We start from the raw sequence: 16,545 nt of genomic DNA, 5'->3' as shown, positions 1-16,545 counted from the left end.
ATGTTATCAAACCTAATAACCTACACAAGTTTTTTCTTTCTTTTTTTTTCCGGGAGATCTAGAAGTGACGAGAAGTTGACATGCCTACCATCGCTATATAAGGTATAAGTTCGACGACTACAAAAGTAGTAACCTAGTTGCAGTGCCCCCGTGTGTAAATTCAAGAACGGGCACGTAGTGGTGGTGCAACCGCATATTTTAGTTTACAGTAAGAACAAAGTGCCTATTTAGATACCTCCTCGGATTAAACATTGTGGTTTGTGTCAATAACGAAATACAAACATAATCTGGCTGGTGAAATAGGAACCGAAACAAGATTGACATAGGTTATTTATTCATGTGCAATTTGAAAGACTTTCAAGATTTAGTGGCAGGGAACATTACAGATGATTGCGTAGCCATAATTTTGAAAAAACACATTTGATGCTGGAAATAACACACAATACACAAACGATTTTACATAATTACCGTTGAGGTGTTTAACGTCATAACTCCTATAGCTTGTGCTGAAACTGTGACAGAAACGCTGCCTGGAATTTTTAAAGTTACGTCGTTCTTTTGCCTTCTAGCCTAGTCGAAAGTCCGGAATTTATTAGATCAGCAAATATATACTGATTAGCTACAGGTTGGTAATATCCAGGTAAAGGCTGTATGACTGACAAGTCAGTGGTCGCTTCGTATTTATGGAAGATGTCTCATATTTAATTTCAGTTGAGATGATACTTGGCAATGGTATTCGCATTCTTTGTAAAGCTTAGCTTGAAGCGACGCTATTTAGTGAACGTGCTGCTCCTACCCGACGTGTGATCGTAATTAAAACCTCGCATTACTGTCGCAAATCATGCGTGGACTACGGTTTTTCGCCATTACTGGCAGCTTGTAAACTTATAGCAAGAATTCTGCTTGGAGGACCAGCGGCTTTGCGCCACTATTAAGGATTAAACGCAGCCAATGATCCACAGCGACTCCTGTGAATTTACTGCGTAACCAGCGCCATAAGCGCAGAACGCTCCTGCGTTGTTTCATTTGGTCAGTGTCATTCTCAAAGAGAAGATAAGTTACACAGTCGGGGCTGCTTCGTATTGCAAGCCGACCTCTACGCGATTCGCGCAAATGCTCTTATTAACGGCGTTCGTGTCTGAGATGCGCTCGGCTTTGAGAAAATGAAGAGGAGAAGAAGTTATTGCATTTAAGAAAACGCCGGGGTTGTCCTTTTACCGGACTTTACGTCGAAAAGCAGCGGCGTTTTTCCACCAGGTTCGGATTCAAGTTTCGGTCCCCGGAGACCTGAAATGATGAAGCTTAAATCGAACCAGACACGGACTTACGACGGGGACGGCTACAAGAAGCGGGCCGCTTGCCTCTGCTTCAGGAGTGAGAGCGAGGACGAGGTAAGGCCGAGGATGCGGGGTGTGAAGGTGCAAATGGGCCGCGACTGGGCATTTAAGCACCAGCATGGGGTCCCTGGTAATTTAGTCGGTCGAATAAAGACACTTATTTTGAAACTGCTGATCGCCGTGTTTCAATGAAATCCGGGAGATGACGGGTGGAGTACAGTATTGTAATGTCAGTGTTGTACAGCTAGTCTAAAAATCTCTGTCATCGTCGACAAGGGGCCGGGGGAGGGGGGTCGCTAACAAGATAACCTTAAATTATTATAGTCAATGTTTAATTGCATATCAAAGAGTAGACACTAACTAAAACGAGTATGTAGTTGTCAAGGTGGATGGCAGTTTTAGCTACATATGTGTTAACTGGTTGACGTTAGTTTGATCTAGCTACATTAGCGAACGCTGTGTGCTGCTAACCAGCATTAGCGGATCGAAGATATCTCATCGCAGGTGGCCTATGTCTATCACGATTTAATCAGTAGCTCGCCGGAAATGCTATATTTAAGGGGTTACGTTGTTAGTTCGCTGACTGTAACGTTAAGATGACAAAGTTTTATAGATGTCGTGAGAAATAAATTGTAGAGTCTAGTTAGACTAACAGTAGCGAATGAGCTAGACTATGTCAGTGGTTATCTGTTATAGTCTAGTCTAGCTATCTGACGTTGGCTAAACATTTTCGCTGTCTAGCTAGCTCGTGTATGTAATGTTACTTAACTAATGCAACGATCTATAGAGCTTCCCGTTTTTATGCAGGAGGCCTTGTCAAGCCATTCATTAAATTTAAGGTCAACAGTTTAAATGGGTAGATAGCTAGAGCATCAAACCAGGTAGCTAGGTAGCACAACAGTGAGCAGAACGGGGCACGTATACTCTGACAGGTAGCTAGTAAAAGTACAGTATTCAGGCGACTAGGTGTTGGTCGTCTAACCTAACATGGGTGCTTTGTTCTGAGAAAACGACAAACATGTAAATATGTGATCATGCGATTCTTCTGAGCTAACGTTTACGCCTTGAGGTCTATCAAGCAGATTGTTCACGGTCTGCTGATGGATTTGTGGGTGTGTATCTATAATACGTGTAGGAGTCGCTGTGGGAGGAACCGTTAGGACTGGATAGACGTAGCTGGTTTGTCCACCCCAATAGACACTGAAATAATAATCGGTTGCACTGAATGACCGGTCCTTAGCGTCTACAGTCGTAGACTGTCTTAATGTACTGGGGATAGATTGAGTAATTTAGAATGATGAGGGTTTATGGGAAGAATGTTCATAGTTCATGCTGATAGTTTTGAATTTCTTATAATGTATTCTGCCAGTATATGTAAAACTTATGTTCCAGCTAGGCTCCATTTTACAGTCTTCAGCGTCTGTTTCAAGTTGGAACAGTTCATGCAAAATAAGATTTGCATTAATCTTAAATATGCCAAATGGCATTTGATTCTAATTTGTTTTTTCCCTTCATTCATCATGTAACTTTGAAAATGAGGATAGCAGTTCATAACTGGTACGCCCAAACCAAAATGCTGGTTCCTATCATGAAATGCATGCCTGCTGTTAATTATTGAGGGTTGTCTGAACTGCGCTCATATTTAATTGCCTGGTTACATCCATCCGAACACGTTCCTGTGGTTTGAGGATTGAAGGCCGTGTTCAGGAATGTTTTTCTGCTGTGGCGCAAGGTGTGTCTGGTCGCATGACCGTGTCAAACTCCGCAGGTGTTGTTGGTGAGCAGTAGCCGACACCCGGATAAGTGGATCGTTCCCGGCGGGGGCATGGAGCCGGAAGAGGAGCCCAACATGGCCGCCGTTCGAGAGGTGTGCGAGGAGGTAGGTCAGCCTGTGGCCCACGTCGGGATGATTTAGCGGCTGGAGTTACTGCAAATTTGAAGGGTTCTTTTTTTTTTTTTTTTTGCTTCTTCCCGCTCGTCCTCGTGCCATGGCTCCATTTCAGGGAAGCCGGAAGCCATCTTGACTCTTCCACAATCTAGAATCGGAGTTAGAAGTCTGGTTTTGTGTCTCAGATTGCAGGTTTGATTCCCAGGTGTGGCTCTGCCATTGTACCCAACCACGAGACGCTTGAATTTCTTCAGTAAAATATTCAGCCGAATGGATATCGTGGAGCAGAAATGTAAGCTTAGTATGTCGCTGTGGATAAGGGCTTTTGCAAAATGCCTAAAAATATATATTTTTTAAAGTAATATTAATGAGAAGGAAGTGAAAAGACGTTATAGTGTTGCCTTCAATGCTTTACTTCCTCTTTAAACCCAGTTCCTTTTCGATTGTGTGCGACATGAAAAAAGCATGTAGTTGGTCGTCTGAGGTTAGACTTAGTCTGTCTCAGCCTGTTTTTCTTGTAAAGGTGTTCAGCGTGTGGCCTGACTCTTAATACTGACTGGTAGATGCAGGACGCTCAGCATACCGGCGTTGTTTTAGTCAGAAAATGATCCTCTGGGCCGTGAGTGTGTGGATATGGATGGGGTGGGGGTGAGGAGGTGGGGGTGGGTGCGGAGGTGCATCTCATTGAAGCATGGGCTCATTTCTCCTCTTGGGTAATGTGCGAAGGCCAAAGTGCTGAAAGGTCTGTGTGTCAGTGCTGGGGCTGAGGGTATGTCAGTTGTCCCGACTGAGGCATCTTATTTCCTTGCTCTGCTCATGACAAGGTCGCGATGTAAAGGCGTAGAAATGCAGTCACAAGGTTTGAGGTCTTCCTGGGGGCTGGTGGTCAAAGAACAGGGGTGTTTATGGCCCCCCCCCCCCCCAGGCCTTCAGCCGGCAGGGGGCCAACCACCCGCCCCCCCTCCCCCAACTGACCTCCCCCCACCCCCTTTCCTTCTCCTGCCTTTCGTTTTGCGGGCAACAGTTGCACTGGTTTGGCCCCCTCCATTGCTGGGCGGGGTGGGGGTGTGGGTGGGGTGGGGGTAATTCGAGCCTGCAGGGTGAATGCAGGGTCTCCAGGGCACCCAGGCTGAAATCAGCCAGGGGCACGCGGGGTGCAAGTGACAGAGAGGGCGCTAAACCCATATTGACCAATCACCTTTCATTCTGAGGCATGGCCACGCCCCAAACGGCCGTAGCTCGTTTACCGGTCCCCATTTGCTGACAGCATTGTTGCAGCGCATAATCAAATACCCCCTCATACATTGATTAATGTTTACACTTATTGGGCCTCATTCACAAAACTTTTCTTAAATTATTCTTACTTTTGTTCCTAAAAATGTTCCTACGAAAAACCAGTATAGGATTCATGACACCTGGTGCAACAACCTTTGTTGTTTTGCATATCCCAGGTGTATGAGATGATGAATGCTGACTGTTGGTAAATTTTATGCGCAGTCTTGTTCATGTGATTTGCATGAGGAAACAGCCATTATCTTCAGCCAGTGAAGATTGAAAATTAAAAAAAAGATGAATGCCGAAATGCTCGTGGAAATGTTCTTACACAGTGTGCGATCAAACGTGATGTGTTTCCGGAATGAGGCCCAATGATCATTAATGGGCCTGCAGTGCCTTCTTGGTGATTCTTGGGAGTTAAAGTGTTGTTTTTTTTTTTTTACATTTTTTGAGTTTTTCTCCTAGGAAGTTGTCAGGGGGGAGTGTCTTTTCACCTGGCCCGAACCAAAGCATTGGTGTTAGTTTGATATGGGGTGCACGTCAGGGAAACTGGACCTGTGACGTGGTCGGTCCTGGATTGGTGCTGAATTAAACAGAGCTGACCTTGGCTGGATGTTGTAGAGGCACCAGCTGTTGAGGAACTCCTTATCGCGACTCGTGCTGGCAACAAGGTCAGTTTGATAAGGTCAGCTGTGCCCTCCAGAACACTCCGTCAACTGGCTGCTCTTGCTGAAAACGTTCAATTTCCCAACAGTGGGAACCCAGCTTTGATTTATTTTTTATTTTTTTAATTTAAAAAATAATTTTATATGTCCTTGTTAATTCTTGTATATGTCTGTAAATGATGCCAGGTGATCGTAGTTGTCCCTGGACCTTAGGCCTAATATCCAGCTTCTGACCAGTCCCTAGCAATCTTATAATCCAGTGGTTTGGTTGTGTTCCTGTTTGTTTTTTAAATAATAGCTAATATAATAGAATTGTTTTAGGCATTGTGCTGTGGCTTTAGACATCACTCTACTCAGCCAGCCAGCTGATCTCTAATAAGGTGCAGTTATGACGGCCCTGAGGTCTTCCTGAACATGTGACCTGGGACACGGTTCAGCCTGTGTTAGCCTAGCCCATGTCTTCAAGGTGTCACTGTAGGGGGCACTGTGATCGCAGTAAGCAGTCAGATGAAGCAGGAGCGACTAAGGACCACTCGGAGAGCTTGTGCAGTAGAGAGAGTCTCTGATCCTGGGTTGTCTGAAGAATGGGTGGTGTGGGTGCTGGGGTTTTGCTTGAAAAGCCTGGATCTGCTAATCGAGTCTTTTATTAAAGACCCATCATTAGTTGGGTAAAAATTTTGTAGTGCTGGACTAGAACAAGAAAAAAAACAAAAAAAAACCTGCAGTCAGAATTACTCCACTGACAGTGTTCAGTGTTTAATTAAAAGCTGAACTGGCTCGGTGGGTTGGAAATCATGGGAGAAGGGTGTCGCTCTATCATCTGCAGATGCTTAACGATGTCTTGTAATTGGTGCCGGTGAACTTCGAAGCTTTGGATCCAGACCTCCCCACCCCCACCCCACCCCCTTACGGTGGGCTCTGATGGCATGTCCTGTGTCTGACGCTCATGCCTGTCCGCCCCCACCCCCACCCCCACCCCCTTAGGGTGAGCTCTGATGGCATGTCCTGTGTCTGACGCTCATGCCTGTCCGGAACGTCCTGTGAAGAGCCGGCTGGGGGGCTTGGCGTATCGAAGCTCAGATTCTTGGCTGGCGGTCTGGTTTTCCGCCGCGCTCCGCTGATAGACGACGACGGCGGCGAGCGAGCTTTCACAGGATGGCGGGTGTCTCCCGCGGGGGCGGGGGGGGTCAAACTGGGCCAAGGTACCCGCCGCGGGGCGGCCCAATGAAGCCGGCTCGGACCGGTTCCATGGCCTAATCCCTGCTGTCATCAGACGCTGACAACGAGGAATGAGCGTAATCACTGTAATAAAAGCTGAGCGCCGTTTTAAAAAAAAGAACCACCCGCAGCGTTGAAAGGGGGGTAAAATGACACTCGTCCTCCTGTTCCTGTGCGCCGGCGGAAATGTTTATGTTTCTCTTCGGCGAACGGAACCGTGAGATGCGGGTGCAGGGAACCTGGCGGGAGAAAGGGGCGGGGCCAAGCCCCCGTCAGACGCCGTTACTCATGCGGGACGTGTGCGCTCGGTCAGACGTGTCCCTTTGATCCTCCGAGCAAAGCCGCCATGGCGGAATTTGAGCAGGTAAGGGCACTGTGAGGTTAGTGTCACAGGCTCCACACTACTTCCTCCAAGAGCACATGCTTAGGAGCTGAAAATGTATGCATCCCAGTTAGTCGATGTGCTCCTAAATTATTTTTCCAACTTGGCAAAACATTAATCTTTCACGAGCAGTGCTCCTAGGGCCCTGGGTCACCCGTAGCGTTTCCATAGAAACTGCGCCTGCTCTCTTGTGCGCTGTTTCTCACTCTGGGGTTTTGCGACCGTTTTCCAAAATGGAGTCTTGGGGGAACTTGGCGCGTGTCTCGGTGCATGCGGTAGCCGGCTGGGGACAGCCAGTCCTCCTAAATGGGTACTTTCAGGGTTTACAAACTGGTTTTGGTGAAAAGAATCCCGTTTCATCTAACCGAGTGTCCCTCTGGCACGGTGTGGCGTGGCGTGAGTTTGTTTTATTCAGGCAACGCCGGTGGCGATGAGATCCTGTTATGAATGGAGCTCCATCGCGGTCCATTGCGGCCTGTAGGCCGACTGGGCTTCATTCCCCCCCCACTGAGCCTTTACTCCAGTCGAACCATATCATGTGACTGGATGCCCCGCCCACTATGGACAGGGGGTTGAGAGGAAGGGGGTTCTGTGTGTAGTGGAGATTTTGGGATCAGCCAAGGTTTATTAATAGGGTAGAGCTGAAACCTGAAAGGGTTTTGTGCTGTGGGGCGGGGGATGCGGTCGGAGGCTAATTCTGGCTGAATTGTGACCCAGTTGGACACAGGTCAACACCTGTAGTGGCAAAGGTCTGCCACCTGTCACCTTGCGAGGGAGACGTGTGTCTGTTCCCTCACTTCCGCGCGTTCACTTTGTGGTTGTCAGAAATGAAAATGAAATGAGACATCCAGTGGTCCCACTAGCCCATGGAATGCTGCGTCTTTGGAACGCAGGACATTTCAAAATTTTACATTAATTCACTTGCATTCTGATAAAATAATTGTTTTTGCCATAAATATGCCAACTCACAATAATAACTCAATGAATGTATGTAGTTCATATTTTTATTATGACACGGAACAGAAGCAGATATAAGCTACACGTAATGTTTTGGTGTTCTGATCAAACTAATTTTTGCTGCACTGTGTAATAACATTAAAAACCCTAGAAGTGATTTCTGTTTTAATTTACTTTGCTTTCTCTTTGAATCTCACAGTGCTACCAATGGCTGTGTAAATATTTTATGATCAATAAGCAATACAAATATCAGACATCTAAAGACGATTGGCTCAGAGAAACGTATTTTGTTGTGGTTCAAGTCTGGATCATCCGACATGTTCTCATGGGGAAAAAAAAAGATTGACTTTATTGTATTTTGAGCGCATTGGTACCATTGACTTATAACGAAGCTGGTGGCTGAAAGAGCTTTACCACACTGGCGCTAGAGTGCAACGTCTCTCACCGAGACCAGGAAGTGAGCTTCAAACTCGTAGCCCTGATTTGGCCCCTCGGTCTGTTCATGAGTCAGAGTCACATGACTGATCGCCGCTCTTTCCCCAGGCGCAGTGGTTTTTGAGCTGCGGAGCATGTGACTCCGTCATTATTCCTGTGGTCAGCAACCGGCTGCAGCCAGCCAGCCCTCCCGCCATTGTTCTCGCGCGTTGGGGGAAAAAAAAAAAACTCCTCTTCAGGTTTGGGTCACGGTGACATGTCCAGCGGGTCAGGTTAAAGGACTTCGCGGAAATCGCGCTTTGTAAACAACCGGCGGGGTTGCCATGGTCACAGGTGGCGCGCGCTGTGATTGGCGGTTGCGCCCATCCCCCGTAGCGATGGCGGCGCACGGGTGGACAATGGCGATGATGCGAGAGCGGTTAGCGCGCTGTGAGGGTGAAGGCCCTGGGGGGGCGGGGGAGAAGCGGGTGTTACCAAGGAAACGGCCGCTAAAAACTCTGTGCTCTTTTCTGAGAAACGGCACTAGAAACTCCCGCCGGCCCGGCCCACGAAGCCTGGCAGAGGTGAAGTGCGACGGGCCGGTAACGTGTCTGGGCCTCTTTATTTATTCATCTGTTCACTTGCCAAGGTCTGTGTTCCCTTTATTTCAACAGGCCGGAGTAAAGGGGACGTTGGGACGACTGGTGGGAATATTTGAGGTGAGCCAGTTTTTTATTTTTTTATTTTTATTTTTTAAGTACCCATCCGCCCCCCACCCCCCTAAATCGGTTATGAAGAGGCAAGAAAAAAGTGGCTTCTTTTCTATGTTATCATGGTCATTATTGGCATGGTTTTCACTGGGTCTCTTTGAAAAGTACAGGTTTGGCTGAAGAACTGCTAAAAGTGGCCAGGTGTTGGGAGGTGACTTATGGTTGGTTTTTCACAGAAAGTTCTGCTTTTCACCTTGTTCTTTGTACCTCTGATCCCCTGTAGAACAGAGACAGGAAGCATCGGACGTACGTCTACGTCCTCATCGTAACCGAGGTCCTGGAAGACTGGGAGGACTCGCTCAATATCGGTGAGTGCTTCTCCTATTGGTCCATCCAGGAAGAACTGAGACTTACAGGAAGTGAATTCCGTATTGTGGCAGTTCCTGAAAAGTGGTAAAGGTCTTGAACTAGTGCAGGGCCAAAGCAAGCTTTTTTTAGACAAAAAAGTAGAAAAAAGCCTTAAGTTGAAAAATTTAGGAGCACAGTAATATATCCTAATTGGTAGACGAGTACTAATAAAAAGAGATGTACTGATACTAAAAACTAATACTAAGGATGTGTAGTCAATTATTTTTTCCAGTTAGCACACATAAATTTTCAGGAGCAAGTGTTCCTAAAACGAGCGAACTGTTGGGCCCTGTACTGCATAAGTACTTCTCTCAGGCTTTCCCATTCTTTGACGATGCTTGAAAAACATTTTGAAACTGGAAAGTCTAGTAAAGGTCAGGGGTAGAAGTCAAAGCCAATAAAAATGAATCTGTCTTTCTTCTGTAATTTGATACAATTTATCTTGATACAAATCTTGATACAATTTATTAAGTTTTGCAATGTCAGGGTGTCATAAATTGGCTATTTTGTTGGCTTTGGTGAATGGTATTCACTGCCAAGGCCGTGTAAAATTGCTCTTGCCGACTTTTTCCAAGGTAGATTTTTTTTTTCTCCGAAAAATCTTTGAACAAAATCCATTATGAAAAGAAAAGGTTAAAAGATAAATTGCCCCCTTTCACCTTCGAAGTTACCCAATTTCAAAGCCGACCAAATTTGACCTCAGATTTTAGAAAATTCATCTGTAATGTGGCATTGAAAGGTAGTTTAATCAATTTGAGCAGAACGATGTATCATTTTATTACATTCTTTTTATATTGCCACGGTTGTCTGTTGCATACAGAAATTTTACAGAATATCGCTGTTGTAACGTTTTGCTTGTTTGCTTGATTTCTGGTGATGATTTTAAAAAATAAAGTAAAATGTAAAAAAAATGCACCAAACCATCGTGGTTGCCCAACTCTAACTCCTTCTTCCATTTGTGGTTTGACAGGAAGAAAAAGGGAGTGGTTTAAAATAGACGATGCCATTAAAGTCCTGGAGTGTCACAAGCCCGTGCAGGCCACCTATTTTGGGGCCCTCCAGCAGGGGTGCATGACTAGCAACGGGACCCCCTTGGTGGCCACGATAGCCGAAGACCTGACCCCCGGCTACAGTATCAACCAGAGCTCGGTTTCGGGTATCAGATAACTAGCGCACGCCGCCCGGACACTGCAGGGGTCCTCACCGCCGCCCTCCCGCTTGCTTACGCCGTTTTTGTTGTCTCCTGCAAGCGACAGACCCGCGGGCAGCCTTCGGTGCCGGGACAGGGGGGCGCAAGACGTTACCAGCTTGTTGTTGGTCGAAGATTCTAGCAAAAAAAAAAAAAAAAAAGAAAAAGAAAAAAAAGAGATACCCCTTTGTAAATGTAAAGTTGGATTTTTTTTTTCTTTTTATCAATAATTGCATGAATTCCCCCCCCCCACCTCCCCCCGCCCCCACGTGCACCTTGTTTTTTTTCCTTCCATCCCAACTTCTGCCCCCCCCACCCCCCCCCCCCCTTCCCCAGTCATCCTAAACGTAAAGGTTTATTGAATACAAGAACTACTTTGTACTGTTGTGATGTAAAGTGTAAAACGTAGTGCTTTAGCTCAAGGCTTTTCGAGAGTCTTTCAGTGTCTTTGTTTTGGTTACTTTTGTGGTGCGTGTGCACTCCTCCTCCCCCACCCCCACGCCCCTCAGATAGGCGACATTGTGCCATTGGCTGAATGGCAGGAATTGTGGGAAATGACTTGTTCTGCATGAGCACTGGTGTTTATTGGTTTTTAATGTGGTTCGGGTGACGTGATGTACCCCAGTGTGACTGTTTGGTTTCGCCCCGGCGTGACCGTGTCCCGGTTCCGGAGCTCCTTCGGTTCTGATCGGCTCGCCGCTCTTTGGCGGGTTTTCCGGAAGCTGGGAGCCGACGTTTCTCGGTCCGCCCCAGACCAGGTGTGCGTCTCATTTTTACTCGGTCTACACCTCTTGATTGCGGGGCGCCCGTCTTGCCCAAAATCTCCGCGCCCCGGGCCAGTGGCTCTGGTCCTTTTTACTTTTCTAATAGATTTGGTTTTGGGGTCGGTGACCGAGTAGAATCTGGAACGTCAGCGTGGAGCGGAATCAACAGTTAAAATTCCGGAACTGAAATCGAAACATCAGTTTGCATAATAATTTTTTTTTAGGCCTTAGAATGTAAATAGACTTGTGAATTGGAAGATCAATACTAAAAGTGAACTAAAATGGTTGAAGAGCAAACTAATTGACCCCAATCGCATGTTTGTTTAAAAAAAACTTTTGTATAGAAACTGTTTAACATCCAGTAGCAGAAGTGAACTGGGAAAGAAATATCATTTTGAGGAGATGAGTAAAAATGTCTGTCCAGCAAAGGGCCATGATGTAGACAAAGGGGACTCTAAATTCCAAAGAAACATACTAAGGATTCGTGAGAGTTCAAATGGCAAGCCAAGCCGAAAGGCTGAGAGACAGAACTGGACCATCTTCACTAGCCCAGCAAACATCTGGCTAACCTGAACATCCTTCTCTTGAATACCTTGAAGTGTTTCTTTGGCATGTGCAGAACCCTTTGCACACATCACTCCAGTCACCTGCGCATGCAGTTCTTTTGGGACAGGTGTGCTCTTGTAGTTACTGTGTGGCTTTGGGCAAATGAAAATGTACCTGTTTTAAAAAAGGGTTGTGGGCACGACAGCCATGGACGTAGATCGCTGGGGGGAGGGGGGGAGGGGGAGGGGGGCAGAAAGGTGTGTACTGTTAAGCTGGGGCAGAGTGTGAGGCTTCTGATAGAGCAGGGGATGATGGGAAGGTTAACCCCCACATGGAGCTGTCTCTATACCTGTCTGCATTATCGCGATTTGCTGATCCTTGTGTGCGTGCATGCATGCCTTCGTGTGACTGGCAGACGGATTTCCACTCTTAATGCAACCAGTCCCGCCCCAGTAGGGGGGGTGGAGATGAATTTGTCGGTTGTAATACCACGTTGAAAGAACCTGGATGTGTTTTTGTTAACTTTGCCTCTCATGCGTCTGCCCTAAGATCCGGTCCTTGCATCCTGTTCCACCATTTTGTTTTGGCCGATAAGAAATGTTTACGTTGTGCTATGAACACTGCTTGATCCTCTTCAAAACACTTGGGCACCTGTTCTTCTAGACTCTGTGTTCAAAGTTACTTTTCAACAAGGTCTTAATGGATCTTTTTCAGCTTTTTAATGTGTACATCTTGTTCTCCTTTTGTTGCCGGAGGGACCCTCCAAATGCGTAAATTACTTGCTTAACATTGAGACTTAAAAACTTAAAAAGCTGTTTCTAACAAGGTGCAGGATTTAAGGGGTCAATCGCGTTGTGCTCAGCTGGAGTTTAAACCCCAAGGCCACGGAACTGTGACACAACTGGATCGGCTAGTCCTTATTTCACAGATTTGGATAGCTGCTCTAGTTGCAATGCAGATTAGTGGTCTAGAGGCTTAAACCTGAGGGTTCGAGCTCCAGCTCAGCGCACTGTAGTCGAACCCCCTGATGTTCTCAGTTGAAACGACGGTGCTGAACGATGCAGCAGGTGAATGATGCTAGCGGTATGAACGCAGTTAGGGTGTTCGAGCTAGGCCTGCACTGCGTGGGCTCCCCTGTGGGTTAGGACGTTACCGATGAGGCGTGGAATCAGGCCCAGCTCCAGGGAAACCGCACCAACCCGCTAAGATTTCTTTCGCTTTAGCCGCTGTTATGAATTTAAACCAGGGGTCCTCGACCTTATCCAGAAAGGGCCGGTGTACATGTAGGCTTGTAGGTACATGTAGGTACATGTAGTCTCAACCAAGCGGTAACACATCTGATTCTACTAATTGAGGTTCTCAGCAAAGACTCTAGTGGTTGATTAGTAGAAGCAGGTGTGTTACTGCTCGGTTGAGACAAAAGCCTGTACCCACACCGGCCCTTTCTGGATAAGATTGAGGACCCCTTATTTAAACACTAAATGAAGGAACCACCCTCACCCCCCGCCACCCCCTCCACCCCTCCCCCCTCTTGTGTGCGTGCCCCAAATCCTCTCTGCCCGCTACGAATGTCGCGATCTGAACTCGACGCCTGTGTTTCATTTCCGGTTCGTTCTCTCACCGCTTCGCATCTTTCACCGGCCCCTGAAGACCAATCAGATCTTTCAGCGTTGACTATGTCAGTCTCTGAATTAGTCCCGATTGGCCTGAAGGCGCTGCCGATTCGGACGGGTTTGAGCTGGAAGCTCGAAGGCGGCGCGCCTTCCCGCCGGTGTCCGTCCCGGTTTCTCTCGGCCGACCCCGTTGCCTCTTCGGACGGGACGGCTGTATCCATCGCCCGTGGGCGAATGGACGGTCGCGGGATCGACGGGTCGGGGACGAAATCCGCCGTTTAGTGTCGGGAAGCGGGACGAGTGAGCGAGATCGCGGCGGCGGGGCCCGGTTTGCCGAAGCCTCGGGCAGCTCGGTGAGGTTCGTAAACGCAACGCAGCGTAGCGTAGCGTAGGCCTACCTTGCGTCTCCTCGGGCGTTTTTAGCTCGTGTTGTTTTGCGGTTGACTGAGCCGCCACGCTTTGCCCTTGAACACGGACGGGTTCGTTTGCGTTTGAAAAACACGGTGAGACCACATGTAATTTGCTCAGGGTTTTGTTTAGTTAGTGTGTTGTTTTGGTTGTTTTAGTTGTTTTTGTACTGGTAAGGCACATAGTGAACAAATCAAGCCAACGTTTGTTTTGGGGAACAGCGGTTGTAACACGTTTTACACAAAAACTTGGTGGACTGCTTTAAGGGCATTGTCCCGGTCCCATAGGCAGTGAGTTTATTTGGTCATGCAGTATTGGAATAGAAGGGGATTAGCAATGCCGACTCAGCGCCTTGTGTTTGCAGGAAAGTTTGAACCGCGCTAGTCTGGAACACCCTCCTCAATGCTAATTTTCAGTCACCATCGCCCAATGGTGGAGATGCTTCTCTCTCTCTCTCTCTCCCTCTCCCCTCCCTCCCCCCTCCCTCTCTCCCCCCCCTTCCAACCCCGTACCCATCTTAACCTCCTCTCCCTTATCCCTCTCTTCCTTCTCATCCCTCCCTCCCTCTCTCTGCATCTCCAGCGAACATCCATTAACGTCCCATGTTCCCTGCCCTTTGAGTGTCCATTTTAAAGCGTCTCAGTGAGTGAGTGAGCATTGCCAGGGTGTGTTGGGCTAGGCGTTTGGTCTGCCTGTTCTTCCAGGCCTAATGGGTTCCAGAGACGTGTGGTAGTGTGCAAGTGGAAGCGGGGGGTGGGGGGGGAGTCATACGTTCTGGTTCTAATGTTTTATTGGAGTCGTAACATATGGGTCAGGTCCAGTGCATCTCAAGTTAATCACAGTCGAAGATAATTCAATTTCCAAGCGCAGGTTGTTGAAAGACACTGTTGAAAGGACACCTAGGGTAGTTTTTCAGAAATGAAGTATTTCCGCACATTAATTCAGCATAACCCAACTTGGAACTGGTTTTAATTTCAGTAAGGAAAGTATTAAGGGGAAAGTGTTCAGTGCTGATGTACCAAGTATACACTAAATAGCTCCTTACAAGGCTAATTTTTAAAAGCTTGGAATGTCCAATAGGTTTTATTTTCACTACAACCCTGTGTGCCTTCATTGTGTTGTTTGTTCCCTAAGTACTAGTTCATTTGCGTTTTAACAAAGGTGCATTTTCTTGGCATTTGATGAATAGTCTGATTGGCTGGGAATTGACTGCTAGTCTAGTATTCAAACTGAACTTTCAGTCAGTCAAAGGACCTGCTAATCTCATCTGTTTTAATCGTTTTTGTCAAGAAGGCCTTGAGTCTTACTGATCCTTTGACTGCAGGGAGTAATTAACCAATTAACCGTTTCTGGAAAAAGGAGTACTGGCTAAATTAAGGGTGGTTGTGCTCAAAATCCTCTGATTGCATTGACATGTTTGTTATATATATATATATATATATAAATGTATACCCGATGTATGACGGATCTGCACTTGCCCCACTCAGTGCAATGTCTCATAATCAGATTCTAAGAATGTGAACCGAATCAAGAGAAAGTTGTGTATGGAAATGAATGGGTGGGAAGTTCAATGTATAGAGTCACTAGTTAATGATGGCCGCTTGTTCTCCTAAGACCAGGGCTGTCCAACCCTGTTCCTGATCTTCAGTCCTGTAAGCTTTTCATTTCAAACCTCATTTCACGCACCGGATTGTACCAGTTAGCGAGATGAGATATCTAGCTGTTGAATGAGGTGTGCTTTGTTGGGGCTGGAGTGAAAACCTGCAGGACAGTAGATCTCTAGCTGTTGAATGAGGTGTGCTTTGTTGGGGCTGGAGTGAAAACCTACAGGATGGTGGATCTCCAGGAACAGGACTGGGTAACCGTGTGTTCCTGTGTACATTTCATTCTGTACATTTCATTGTGTTGCTGGATGCATTTCAGGCATGTTTAGGAGGGTGCTGCCCCTCCCATCTTCAGAGCCTTACCTGGGGAGAAGTGAATCCTGTTCACTTTAGTCACACAGCCCCATCTCGGTGTGGGGGCACTAAGACAGTTACGGAAGTTCATTTCAAACTGCACGTTCACCCTTGCAGTCATTTTCAAAACAAGGAAGTACCAGATACATCCAGCACTTTGACCCAACGTTAGTGCAAGGGGGGGGGGGAGGGAGAAGTGTGTGACTGGCTCCACCTAGTGTTGAGGCTTTGCATCTGCACCAGACAGGACCAGAATTTTGAATGTATTCTCATTTCAAAGGAATCTCTCCCCTCAGTAGGCTTCACTTCGAACGGTCTCTCCCCACGTCGACTCATTTCATTCAGTGGTTCCCTTCCCAGTAAACTACTGACCAGACTGTCAGACAGTTTTGGGTGGGAGGGACCTGTACCGGTCTACGTAAATGTGCATGATTTTTTTTTGTCGGTACAAAACTCACATTTCCGGGTGACTCCCCTTTCAAAGTGTTGTTAATGGTTTGGTATTTTATGGGTGCGATTGAAGTGTAGGGTGAGGACAAACTGCAATGCCCAAGTCAGCGCTTTGCAGGTATAAATCCTCGGTTTCACACCCTTCCCTTCCTAACGGAGAACATGTCACTGGATTTTTATTTGGCCCCACTGCTTGGGGGAGGGAGGGGGGAGGATTGTGGAATAAATCAGTACAAGACTGAAGATTGTAATATAAACGTGCCAACAAATAAACACACCAGTATTTCACACAGGTTGTCATCTTTTCTTCTTTCACACTGGAATCGGTGTTCGCTTCACAATCTTCCTACAGTTCATACGAGG

At 46.9% G+C, this 16,545-nt stretch overlaps 1 protein-coding gene across 1 annotated transcript; it reads left to right on the top strand.

The window, feature by feature from the left end:
• Positions 1-1,042: 1,042 nt before the first annotated feature.
• LOC135237336 (diphosphoinositol polyphosphate phosphohydrolase 1-like) lies at positions 1,043-16,470 on the top strand. Its single transcript, XM_064304415.1, has 5 exons — positions 1,043-1,391; positions 3,106-3,216; positions 8,811-8,855; positions 9,130-9,214; positions 10,225-16,470. The coding sequence occupies exons 1-5, from the start codon at positions 1,293-1,295 to the stop codon at positions 10,419-10,421; spliced, it is 537 nt and encodes a 178-aa protein (XP_064160485.1). The 5' UTR covers positions 1,043-1,292; the 3' UTR covers positions 10,422-16,470.
• Positions 16,471-16,545: the final 75 nt, after the last annotated feature.

The sequence above is a fragment of the Anguilla rostrata genome, chromosome 13 (genome assembly GCF_018555375.3).
Source record: "Anguilla rostrata isolate EN2019 chromosome 13, ASM1855537v3, whole genome shotgun sequence".
Taxonomy (NCBI): Eukaryota; Metazoa; Chordata; class Actinopteri; order Anguilliformes; family Anguillidae; genus Anguilla; species Anguilla rostrata.
The sequence above is the reverse complement of the archived record's forward strand: the minus strand, read 5'-3'. Positions and strand labels throughout refer to the sequence as shown.